This window comes from Pieris rapae, chromosome 10 (genome assembly GCF_905147795.1).
Source record: "Pieris rapae chromosome 10, ilPieRapa1.1, whole genome shotgun sequence".
Taxonomy (NCBI): Eukaryota; Metazoa; Arthropoda; class Insecta; order Lepidoptera; family Pieridae; genus Pieris; species Pieris rapae.
Window position 1 is genome coordinate 10,618,537 of NC_059518.1, and position 12,811 is coordinate 10,631,347.

The 12,811-nt window shown below is 34.0% G+C and overlaps 1 protein-coding gene across 4 annotated transcripts in view; it reads right to left on the bottom strand.

The window, feature by feature from the left end:
• LOC110999276 (CUGBP Elav-like family member 1) overlaps positions 1-12,811 on the bottom strand; it is a 192,911-nt gene that overhangs the window by 73,284 nt on the left and 106,816 nt on the right. Inside the window, exon 1 of one of the 4 annotated variants that reach the window (XM_022268259.2) lies at positions 1,505-1,729. The exons of 1 other annotated variant lie outside the window; for it this stretch is intronic. In XM_022268259.2, the coding sequence (XP_022123951.1) occupies positions 1,505-1,638 (134 nt within the window). In that variant the 5' untranslated portion in view covers positions 1,639-1,729. Of the gene's footprint in view, positions 1-1,504; positions 1,730-12,811 lie in introns of those variants that run through there. 2 more of the 4 variants (XM_022268256.2, XM_022268257.2) reach the window with 2 other exon arrangements.

Below are 12,811 nucleotides of genomic sequence, written 5' to 3' on the forward strand. Positions count from 1 at the left end.
ACCACATGCAGCTTGATAAAATGTTGTTTTCATATTATGATAACTACCATTATTATTATCTACAATCTGCAATGTATGTTTGAATATTAATCTACGCTAAATAGTTCGCAACAAAATTATCACACCCCAGGGATTTGGGGGTGATGTTTGCGTTTTGATTACCTTTTAGTTAATTATCATTATTACTGACTATATTTAAAGCATTCATAGATTTTGCATCGATTTTTCGGTAGTGTTCATATAATTAGGAAAGTGAACTGCAGAAAATGTTATGTTAGCGTATTACTTCGTATCATATCATAGTGCATCATATATACTAGTACATATATATTTTATGCTATTGGTTATCTCACGACACGTGTAATCTATGTGAGTGACGAGTACTAATCTTACAATCGAAGAAAAAACTTCGAGAGAACGTTATTTGCGAATAAATAAGTTTGATTCTTTTTCTGTCTGATTGATTATAATAATAGACGAAGTTTAAAAATATTGTGTTGAATAAAAAGCCGCAGAAATTTGAGACCAAAAGAACGGGTTATGTAAGTGTGTTAGGTAATTATTTATAATCAGTATATAAGGGTTAATTTATCATATTAATATGTATGATAACATGTTGGAGCACCCTATCGGAGCAGCTGTCTAGGGTCGCGTTAAGTCCAGGTGAACCAACTATCAATATATCTACTGACTTTAATGTGTAATAAAAATGGTTTTTCCTTTCTAATTTATTAATAAATTTTAAATTTTGTTCATAGTTCCTGTTTTTAAAAACAGAGTTTTGGCTCCAGAACGTGTCGTGACATCACCTCAACGGCTCAACCCGTCATAAGATTATGTTATTTTAACAGGCTATCTTATCGCCGTTTAGGAAAAGAAAAGTACTCGCATATACCATTCGTTTCATATGACTGTGCATTAATTTAGAAAAACTATTTCATTAACTAACTAATTTTAAAGAAATTATTCTTAAATAAAAGTGTAACCTTGTAAGAACCAGTACATTGTCTAATATTGTAAGGTTTACAACCATTTTGACGTTTAAGGAACCAAGGTCTGTAAGAACGTAAACCATTTAGATATTAAAAGGTCAACATTAATAAGGAGTACATTAATTAATCCGAAGTGAAGTAACACACTATTTGCTCACAGATACCTATATTTTCAAAAAAAAAATCTTTGCACAAAACATTCACATTTTTAGCATTAAAAAAAAACGAGGACAATGTTAACATTCTAAAAACATTTTGTCTACATACGTATTACATATTATCAAGCATTTAACACAGTAAGTAAATTTAATCTGCTGAAAAAGCTATTATACTTAACATCAGCATCATATTAATGCTTCGTTTATCTTATTATATACATCTGAAGCTATATTTGACATAGTATGTAGTTCTTAATTGAACGATATATTCAGTATCTTGCTCTTATCGATCGTTTAAGGTGACGCAGTCACTTTACTTCATAGTCTATTAAATATGTCAGATCTAAGACTTACTTAGTTTTGGAGTAGGGTGATGACGGCGCATACGCCTTGTGGTTCCTGTTCGGATGCGTGTGTTTGTTTGCGTTGTTGTCGAGGCCGCCGCCCGGCGATATTTTGCCGGCGAGTGCGTTGAGCGAATGAAGCATGACGGGCGGCGGCCGCTGTCTAGCAAGCAGCCTGGTCACGGTGAAGACTTGCCCACGTTTGCCACTAGGCCGATCTTATCAGCCACCGCCTTATCTCCTGATAAGCGCGGGGGCACACCCGCTACCCGCGTCATTGCCACCTGACACACGCGTACCCGGTAACCAAACTTCGCCCGGGTCAGTGTCCTGTCCGATTAAACGGACACATTTTTTTTCACACACAATCACTTATACACTCTTGTTTGAAAAACACTTTACATGCACATTGTCTTTCTATTTGTTAACGAATTATTTCAAAATGGCTGTTGCGATATTGCCGTATAACGCCTGACAAAAAATCATAGCAATACTTAAATTAAGTTTGAACGTACTAGGTTTATTTAGTGTTAAAGATATGTGCACCTTTTTGATAAAACATGTTCTCGCGGATCTGAGACGTTATTATAATTTGGCATCAGACCTTTTAATTTGGCGCATTAAGATGTTGTTTATCAGAAAAACGACCGAGTTTCGTGCTTTAATTCCATTAAACAGAAATTCAACAGATAATGGGCAAGCAGCGGTGCCAACAGCTGAGTGGTGTTGCGTGGTTGCCAACGGCACCAGTTTCTGTGTCACTATACATTTATTGCGTAGACGTTACGAGTTTCTATAAGACTGCATTACAATGTTAATGCATTTGCGTGTTCATCGCTTTTTAATTAGTATTTTTACATGGATGCTAGTCTTCGAACAAAGTTTCTTGGACGACACTCAGCGCGCTGTTCTTGTCAATATTTTAACGTTATTGAGGAAATATATGTTACTGTTTTTGTAAAAAAATATACAAAATTTGAATAAATATCATCCAAATTAGATCCAACTGTATCAAATGGTATTTTCCAAAAGCCACGCAATCAAAATCACATTAGCAAATAAAAAAGAACGTCAAAAATCCGACCCTACGTTCGTTTCTAATTTAAATTGAACATTCAAACGAAATACTGAAGGGGTCACAGAGCCTCGCTTCGCGAATTATCCGCACCGCCTTTTTCATGAACATAAATTGACAATTTTTTTATTGAACACGCGAATTCTACACTCCAATGTCACGGAAGAAGGGGCGTTGACCTCGCTTTGTTTATGTATCAAACTATGTATTTTTTAGTAAAAAAAGCTGTTAAGTGCAATTTCGTCTATGTAGATTAAAAACCTATATATCCTATTACAACTACTTATGGTCACTATTTTTAAGGAGTTTGTCAGATATTATGATTGTCAGATAAAATGAAAGGGGAATTGAATTGATTCTTAAACATTGTTAAATGTTTAAGAATCATTTCAATTCATCAATAAGATGGTAAGGCATGTTGTGTACGTGTGACATTAAAGTGGGCCATGGGGCAGAACAAGCAATAGTCAGCCCTTTCTTAGTGTTTAATCTTAGTTCTTAGCGAGTTTAATTAAAATGTTTAGAAGGATTAAGCTGTGTGTCTGTCCTGTTTTACAGATACGATGGTGTGCGTTATTTCCTATCTATCGCTTCGGTTTAATTGTATGATAAAATTATTCGTACTAAAACATAGTTCAAGCATGTAAGTGGGTTATTTATTTTTTCTGTTAAAAATTTACAATATGGAGTAGGGTTGACTGAAAAATCTTGACAAAGTAATGTAGTTGAACTATGTTTAGTTCAAAGGGTACTTTGAATTGGGTAATTACAGGCCAATTGAGACACCAAGCTTCGTGTAGGGTTGATATCTAAATGAAAAAATTGCGAATTATTACTAACGTAGTAGTTTTAATTTAGTCTCATAGCATGTTTTAATTGAAGTTACCAATTTTCCACTTAAAAATGCTTCGTGCTTATAAATCGTTGTAGTTTATTGTCGTTATGTAGGTCAAGGCACAGTGTTTCACACAGCGAGTGCGATTCATTAGTGTTGCACTAATTATGAGCCGGCATTTACGAGAGCTTTTAAGGTGAATTTCAAAAACGATTTCCGCTATCGAGAGTGAAAGAAGCCGGCTTAATGAGTGCAGTAAGCCTCTGTATTGAAATATGGATCAACTTGACGGTATTTACTATTTTACTTTATACAGACACACACAAACAAAAGTTGCCATAATTATTCACCATCGTGTTATTGATTGTAATTCAGAATCACCAAGCTGTGAATTTCTGAAAGAATCGTTAATGAAGCAAACAAAGTAGTTAAATCATTGTGTGTGTGAAACCCTTTATGAATCATTTAATCTTAAGTAAAACCAGGAAATCACTTAAGGTATCAAAGTTAGCCGCTTGAAAAACTTTAAAACAAGTTAATTGCAGCTGCGGACCTGACTTGTGGTATCGAATTACGCCACCGGTGTCCGGATCACAATAATTCAATTAGGATTTTCAAGAGCACACTAATTTCGTTAAATAACTTTGTCTTCACAATTCCGAACTTAAGTTTCTTACTTTCTGAAATCGTTTCAAGTTTGTAGAGTGCGATTTATGCCATTCATAATAGTCACTCCGATCGCTGTATGACTTAGTAAAATATTAAGACTTTACCAGAAAAAGAATTATTTTCTAGTTAATGATTGTCAAAATATTTCTTGTTGTTATTTGACATAAACTTCACACCAGACCATCATATAAATGTGAAGGCTATAAGTACTAATAGCTGCTGTAGAACTACCAGAAAAGTAAATTTAACAGCAATAGCAGTAATATAAAATAATATAATTTTTGATATCAAACAAAAAAATGCACGAATTAAAGATCGGCAATATTCGCACCGTGTAATTACAATAATTACAAATTGTATAAATCCCAATTACAATACCAATTAAAACCGTCACTTTAAATATGGAACAAAGTCGTTTTTCTTCCGGCAAAGTATTTAAAATTTAGCAAAGTTCCCAAGACGGTTTGAGAGCAAGTTTTAAAATTAAAATAGCACTGCAATGTTGGACTCCCGAGGCAGTCAACTGTAATTATTTGTATAAGCTTCAACAGTAGGTCAGTTGGGTGAGAAGTTTAAAGGATTCGTAAAGGCCTTGAATATAATATAAATTTAAGGCCGTAGGTCAAGATTAAATGTTACATTTGGGTTCTCAATGTGCATTATAACATAATATTATTTGCATCCATACGTCGGGTAGTCTCTCTCCCTGAAATATGACGCGGGGGCAGGTGGCTGGGAATGCGTCATACTCGTGAACGGGTGCTACTTGTGGTGACTGGTCGTACTTGAATTCGTGTATGCTGTGATGTTAGTTGTTTCTACTACGTATTTGCGTGTTGTTCCCACGAGTATGTAAGTGCGTGCTCCTATTTCACCATGCCTCCTGCTGATAGAGGACAGATCTTTGTTTTTACTTTATTTTATTATTCTTTATTACTTAAGATGTCATGTGGAAGATGGTATAATGGTTGCAGCTGCTTACTAACGTTGTGTAAAAGAAAAATTTGGCGATTAAAACGAGTGGTGGAGAGGTTATTGCCAGTTCTTCTCTTCCGTTCTACGCCCTTGATTTGAGAACTGGCAGTAAATGTAAAATTAGAAGCATTTAATGTATATTTATTTATTTTTGACGTTCATAAGTGTACATTATGTAACCTGAATGAATAAAAAAAAACTTTGTATTTGAATTGTCTTTAAAAAATAAATTACATCGAATAACTTTGGAGTAATTTCTTTTTTTCTATGTTGCTTATAAAATAATTAAAAATTGTAGTGTATTAATGGTATTAATGGATAATAAAATTCAATGCGAGCATCACTCAAAAGCAATAAAAAAAGCCGAATAACGAATAGTTTATAGAAATATTTGACGCAAGCAGTGAACACTGTTACAACTCCAATAGACTCAAATTGTAGTCAGTATACAAAAATCAAAAACCACGCATTCCGACATCCAAGTGTTAGAAGCAATTTGGCGGATTCGCTCCCTATTGCCTTTTCGTATTAATTTGCACTGTTTTCCTTCACAACAGAAAACCAGCCGCCTGTTCGTTCGCTGAGCTCTTTGTGAAAACGCCGCAAATGCTGAACGATGCGGAATTTCATTAATTTTCATTCGACCAACTTTCTGCTGCGGTCCGATGAGATACGTTGTGAAATTCACATCTAAGGTCTCTGGTGCGGTTAGTCTAATTCATTTTTCCTTTTCTCATCATGAAAATGGATTGCAATAAATATCTATGCCAATCTGCGACTTTTTTTATATTTACATATTTTACAGAATAGTACAATAAATAATTATAAGATATTTGAATAGGCATGTGGTACGCAACAAACTTTCTTTCGGTTTATTAAGTGACCTTTGTGTTTAGGGGTAGTCCAGTTATAGTTCGCAGTAGTAAATACATTGTTTACTTGCGATGTAAGGAGCCCTGGGAGCGCTTCCGTTGCAGCTCAAGTCTCTGCATCAAGCTCAATTCCTTTTTTTAATGTCATCTCGAAAGAAGTGGTCGACTAAAAGATTTACGTCTTTTTCTCATATAAGAAGAGAAAACCTGGTTCTTAATGTTTAAAATTTTATAAAAATCAAGTTTGAGAATTCACAGTTATAGGTTAATTTGGTTGAGATTTCTTAGGTTAGTGTTTGTGAATATTGAAAATATAAGGATGTCTTCAATGGTTCAAATTAAGTCACGGACTCTCGTCTTGTCACTTCCATCAAATAAATATCCGTTGTAGGCTAGCTGACTAGACAAGTCAAGTGAGAAGCACATTTAGAATTAATCAACAAGGTATGGAGATAGAATGCAGAAGTTCATCAGGATAAAGAGAAGACATCATCAGAGAGCCATAGATAGAGGCCCATAATCGTGCTGTCAAGCAAAATTGCAGAATCTTTCATGAAATTCATAAAAAAAACGTTTCTTGTGTTTTGAAGTGTTCCGACTGTTGTGGTTATTGACTTGTTATATATATACTTTACTATTACTTTGTCTAAGTTATTTCTGAAGCCTTATTTTGGGTTCGCGCGTCTTCCACCGTTAGAAAGGTTTTTACGTTTATTTCAGAGGCCTTGTCACCCTCAATATACTACAATGGATATTAACATCCATGCATATAACCATTTTAGTAAATTTATGCTAACTAACGTCTTCGTTGATGTGAGATCACACGCATTCGTATTGAAATACTTATTAAAATAGAGAAACCAAAATTCTCAATACTGTTATATGTGAGGAATATATTAATCCTATGTTTTCTCTCGTTAAAGAAGAGTATTACCATGCTGCGGATCTAACGAATTAGCCTTAATATTCAATACATCAAGCTCAAAGCAGAATATTAGCTATCTCGCGAGGACTTTAATCCATGTAAAAGACTTTGAGAAATTAATTGGTAAGCAAACGTTGCCGCATTTCCATGATTCATATCGTCAGTTTTTGTATTAATTTGTCATTTCCAATGCTTTTGACGTTTGAATTTAAACAGAATCATGACCTGTTACAACTGCAAGGAACTAAATTTGATTATGACATGATAGCGTTGTAGTTTCAAGACTAAGATATAATTTTTTACTTCGTATTGCAATCAGCCGCCACTAAGGAGTGCCAATAAGTATCCCTATGCCTTTGAAGTATGTAGCCTTGGACATCATGGTTTCCATTGACAAAAAGGTCGTTTTTATCGCCAAGCCACGCTTGCTTTGCTCTTGTTTCCACTAATGTTTCACCCATTCTGTAGCCAACAGGCATCGCAAGAGACGACGGCAAGTGGCCAGGTGCTATGTATTTGATCCCTTGAAGACCGGACGAGTTTTCTTATGGGATGCTACTACTGTTGACACGTTTCACTTCTCTCGGACGAACAAAATATCTGAGTCTTTCCTCTAACTTCACAGTGCACTGCACAGGCGTTAAATAAAGTTTGAAATTGGCGCCTGGCAGATAGTACTGGTGTTTTCCTTAGCGATACTTATTCGTTGAGCGATTCATAATGTCTAGTTCAATTTTTACTATTTTCTATTATTTTGTATTATAACACAGTTTTTCTAAATTCACAGCAAGTGATGGTTTGTTTAAGGTACTACACCATTTTCAATTCCAGAATTAATGATATTAGAATTGTTAAAACAACCTTATTACAGCTAAATTATTTTCTCTCAATATTTATAGTTTTTAGAGTACGCCACGCTTATTACACCATGTGTGAATTATAGTCAAAACCAAAGGCTTGATAGGGCGTTGCCAACCGTTTGATTGCCAATACGCTGCGGGCGAGTTGGGGTGAACTAATATAAACTTTGTATAGGTTCACTATTATTATATTTGCTATAAAGTTAATTAAAAGCCTTTCATAGGTACATAACTTCTTTACTTATTTATTGGTTATTAAATAGAAAGTTAAGAAGCGCCCCTTCTACGGAGTTACGGTTGGCGTAGCTTGCTACATGCTAGCACACTCATTCTGATACTGATCTTGCACAATAAAAAATAGACGAATTGATATTAAGATTGGGAATTTATAAAGTATAATTATATAATATATCGTCTTATTGTTCTTAAGTTCCACCGAAAACATTCCATTTTATTGTAATGAAGTTAAATTATGTTATTTGGATACGCCTCCCTTATAACGAGTTTGAACATACCTCTGTAAAGTTAGGTTACAATATTATACACGAAGTTATACTTGAAGCAAAACGTCGGCATTGGTTTTTAAACTCCATCCCAAGTCAAATACACCTCAGGGTGGGTTCGGAGCTTTCGCTGGTTTACACTTAATTAACTAATATTTACTTTGGACGAAACGATTCCAACTCAGAAGTACAGCCACACCTGCTATCGAGCATTATCGTTGATAATTGTCGCCGCAAATCCAATTTGGATGAGAACAATATTTCAAGTTGTATTTAGCCTTCGTACTTCCCATTTAGCTTTAGCTTGTATAATGGGCTCAAAATCTTACAAATATAAAATACAAGGTGCTACCTTCGCTCATGACTGTATTGAACTAATATCAACAATCAGATATGTTAATATGCGATGAATAATAACGGCTTGATAAAATTACAAAAATATTTCTTTGAAGTTGCAATCATGTAAATGAGATCGAAAATTTTTTTCTCTAAAACCGTGCAGTTAAAGCTAAAGTTTAGCAGCGAGATTTAGAAAAGCAATACTTGGCAATACAGTGTCTTAAATTGTCGTTTAGAGTTAGCTTGTGTCTATTGTTAGTTTCGAATGCTCATTCGGGTCGTTATTTTGCAATTTAAAAAACGTGCTGCAATCTAAGAGTGCATTTTCTGCATGAAGCAGGTAATCTAAGTTTTTTAATATCGTGTGTTAGCACAACAGATGTCTTATTTATTATACAACCTTATTAAATTTTAAACTTTAACGTAAGAAGTTTCCTCTTATTAAGTAACAGACTGTGAAGTTTTTAATAATAAAAGCCGAGTCATTTCTAGTGAAAAATTGCAAAAATTGTGTCGGATTTAAATAATTTAGCTTAGACAAACCATTTCGTACTCTGCCTCGTATTGTGAAGGAATGACAAGAAATGTGTCCACCTCAAGCCCTCTTAGCGGATTCCGGGAATTCGAGTATGTAGTTTAGAATTAAAAATTATTATTTAGATTTTCTAAATAATATATTTGCACGACACAATATTGTTATAAGCATTATAATTTGATATTAATTTTAAACTGTCCACACTAATAAACGTGGTTAACCCATCCACAATATATTATATACAAACCTTTTAGCGAAAACAACCACAAACTTTTTTAGTATATTTTTTTTGCACCTGGCTTAAAGAACTTTACCGATCTGTTTTTGGTCAATATTGTGTATGTTTTTTGGTGTTTATGTAATATTCAATATTGCTAAATTTATTATACTTTACTTAATCGTACAAAAAATATAATAATTATGAACGTTACTATTATAAGTTAAAATCGTTATTTTCAGCAATTGTAAAGCTTCATGTTGAAATCATCATACACATTGTATAAAAACATGTTCAGTCATTTTTTCTTTTGTTAGTCTCGTTCGAGTAAAGTGTTCCCTCGGTGTTTACGTGACACATTTCCATGCTTTAATTCAAGCGCTCTCCACTTTCCACCGCACACTTCTCATGCTGGAACACAAATCATTATTTTCCTACATCAATTTATCGATTTTTTGAGAAGTAACGAGGAGGTAAGCATTGACAAGAAGTTTGTTATGCAATATGCAATATAAAATGAGCATTAGAAATTTCATTGAGAAATGAGCAAAGAAGTTAAAACAAACATATCGATTAATTTTTAGCATTTTTATTAATAAAATTATACAAAAAAATTGTCAAACGTTAACAAGAGGAAGGTCTGAGAGGACAAGTAAGTCTGTAACTCGGTTACTTGACACTTGAACTCAATAAAAGGACGCAAAAACCGAGTTCAGAGAATCGGCCCCCTTGAAATCATGTCGGCCATGGACATTGTTCGCAGGTTGTCGAGTAGGTAAGTAGGGCTGCCTTTCGGCTATAATAATAACTTTCAATATTAAATAATACTTCACACTTTTGGACTTGGGCAATAGGAACATATTCCGGGAAACGAGGTAAAGTTGAGATCTTTAATTTTTAGAAAACTTATCGAATAAGTTATTTGATATATCTGTCATCAGTAAAGCTATTCGTTTTTATTAGGAAATAAAACCTAGGAAATAATATATTATAAACGAGGGTGCTAGCCCTATGACGCGATCTATTTTTTCTGCAAACTCTCAGGATTAAGTATCTCCACGATTCGCTGACGCAGGCTGTGTCACAAAAACTACAATACTCGTCTGATGATCTCCTCCAACATAATAGTTTAATCCTTTGTGGGTTTTGCAGAGAATTCGCGGAACACATTTCATTTTATAACAAGTTCAAAGTAGGTACGCATGACTGGCAAAACTTGCCAAAGTAATATAAATTAGTGCGCGTTTCACTCATTACAGATGTTGAATGATTTGAATAATATAACTATATTAATACAAAATATATTTTTATTAATATAGTTTATATTTTATAAATATTTAAGTATATTAAAATGGACAAATAAAGCAATCGTACAATCTGTGATCTATCTGTGCAGTAAATAGGATTAGGATTTTCTTTTTATAAGTAAAATGTAGTTTTACATACAGGAAGATTCATACAAAGGTTCATGCTTATGCACTCACATTTAGAGATTAACTACTGCCACTGTGTTATATTACTTTAATTGTACTTAGGTTTGTATGTTAACATAATAGCTTTCAATGTAAAAAAATAATTATGATTTCTTCTTCTTAACTAATAAAAATAAGTTAAACTTCAACCACGTGCGGCGTAAATAATCTTATAGATAAATTATTATCAAACTCAAATTTTACTCCAGCCCCATTGATTCTATAAAAATTAATCAAAATGCAGAGTAAAATAGCCGTTACCGAAAGCAATTACCTCGCGGAAGCCAATTGTAAACTTATTACGAACTTTCGCAATCTCAATTTTCCATACAACAAAAGAGTTTTTATTTCATTAAACAAAACAGACTCTACAACGGTCAACGGAGGCCGCGAAAGTGGGCAGCGGAATTCGCCAGCGCCAGCAATCTTATTAAAAGTTATCCCACGAGACATGTTTGTTTAACTTTATCCCTTGGCCAGTACACACTCGTGCCTCGGGATTGTGCCGAGAAAACTATCCAAATCTCGGACAAGATTTCAAAACGTGGCACAACTGGCCTCGGTCCGAATTAACTTGTACGGTACAGCTACAAAAATGCTGGCTGTTTTGATATTGGTGTAATTAAAGTTTTTTACTTTTAAACAAATCGAACCTTTTAGATATCAGTTATTAATACTTATATTTCAAACTTAATGGAGATTTATTCATTCAATATGTTTTAATCTAAATAAATAATAGGACTGGTCCTTCAAAACTCAGATAATCCACGTCTAAGGAAATCGCCGGAGGTCACGAATACTGTAAATTGATAGAGTTTCGATTCTATTCGCAAACTTCTCCTTCCAAACTGAGAAATCAATTTCAAGTTTATTTACAAAAGTTTTCAGTTTTGAAAGTCAAATTTTCATTTGAAATTTGAATTAGTGGAATTCAAAGTTAACTTTCGCTATTATATATTAGCATAAAATACATACGTATGGACTGTTTATACAAGCAAAACTGTCAATCTTTTCAATTTATCCTTTTATGGGTTTATTAATTTATCAGAATAGAATAACATGATATTTTATGCATTATTCTACCAAATAAGATATATCTAATTCAGATTAAAAATTGATATATAGAGCATAGCGACGCGCTTTGACGGGTTATATAGAATACGTTTTACAGTTCGGAAAGGCCTCGAGACCCAAGTATGGCAATCCTCTGGTAAAAAGGTTTTAAGCAGATGATTCGATTATTTTCTTCACTTAAATAGCCATTAGATAAAAAAACGTCTAGTTACCATAGAATTATTTTCTATTTTCGTTAACTCTATAATGCCCCCAATATTCTAAGAATTTAAATGTAAATTTGAAGATGTAGCGGAAAACGGTTCACTCGTCGAGTTTTTTCCAGTCAAATGAATGGAATTTTAATTAGAGAGTTGTTAATTAAGGTAGCTAAAGGATGCGCAGCTCAAGCCGTATTCAATGGTCATTTTTTTATCCGCTGTTTAATTTGAATACGGGGCCGGAAGTTAATTTTGTAATTAAAATCGGCGCCTCTTGAAACATTTCATAAACGTTATTTTATATATTACAGCTGAATCGAGATGCCCTTTGATTGTGAAAATTTTAACTTTGTTAATTATATAATAGATGATAAAATTAATGTTTAAAATTAAAATCATGTATACGTAGTAATGCAACCTAACGTTATTATTTAAAGATAAAACCACTCAATGAATTGTTAAAATATAATTACAGATAATTCTTGTATGGAGTAGAAACGTGGACCATCCTGGCTCGAGAACGACAAAGAATCGATGCCTTTGAGATGTGGTGCTGGCGGCGAATGCTCAGAATACCGTGGACTGCGAAGCGCACCAACACATCAATCCTGACCCAACTTCGCATACGAACTCGCTTGTCTACCGTATGCCTACAGCGAATCGTATCGTATTTCGGCCACACAATGCGCAAAGGCGATGAGAACTTGGAGAAGCTGATCGTGGTTGGTAACACAGAAGGCAAAAGATCACGTGGCCGTTCACCAAC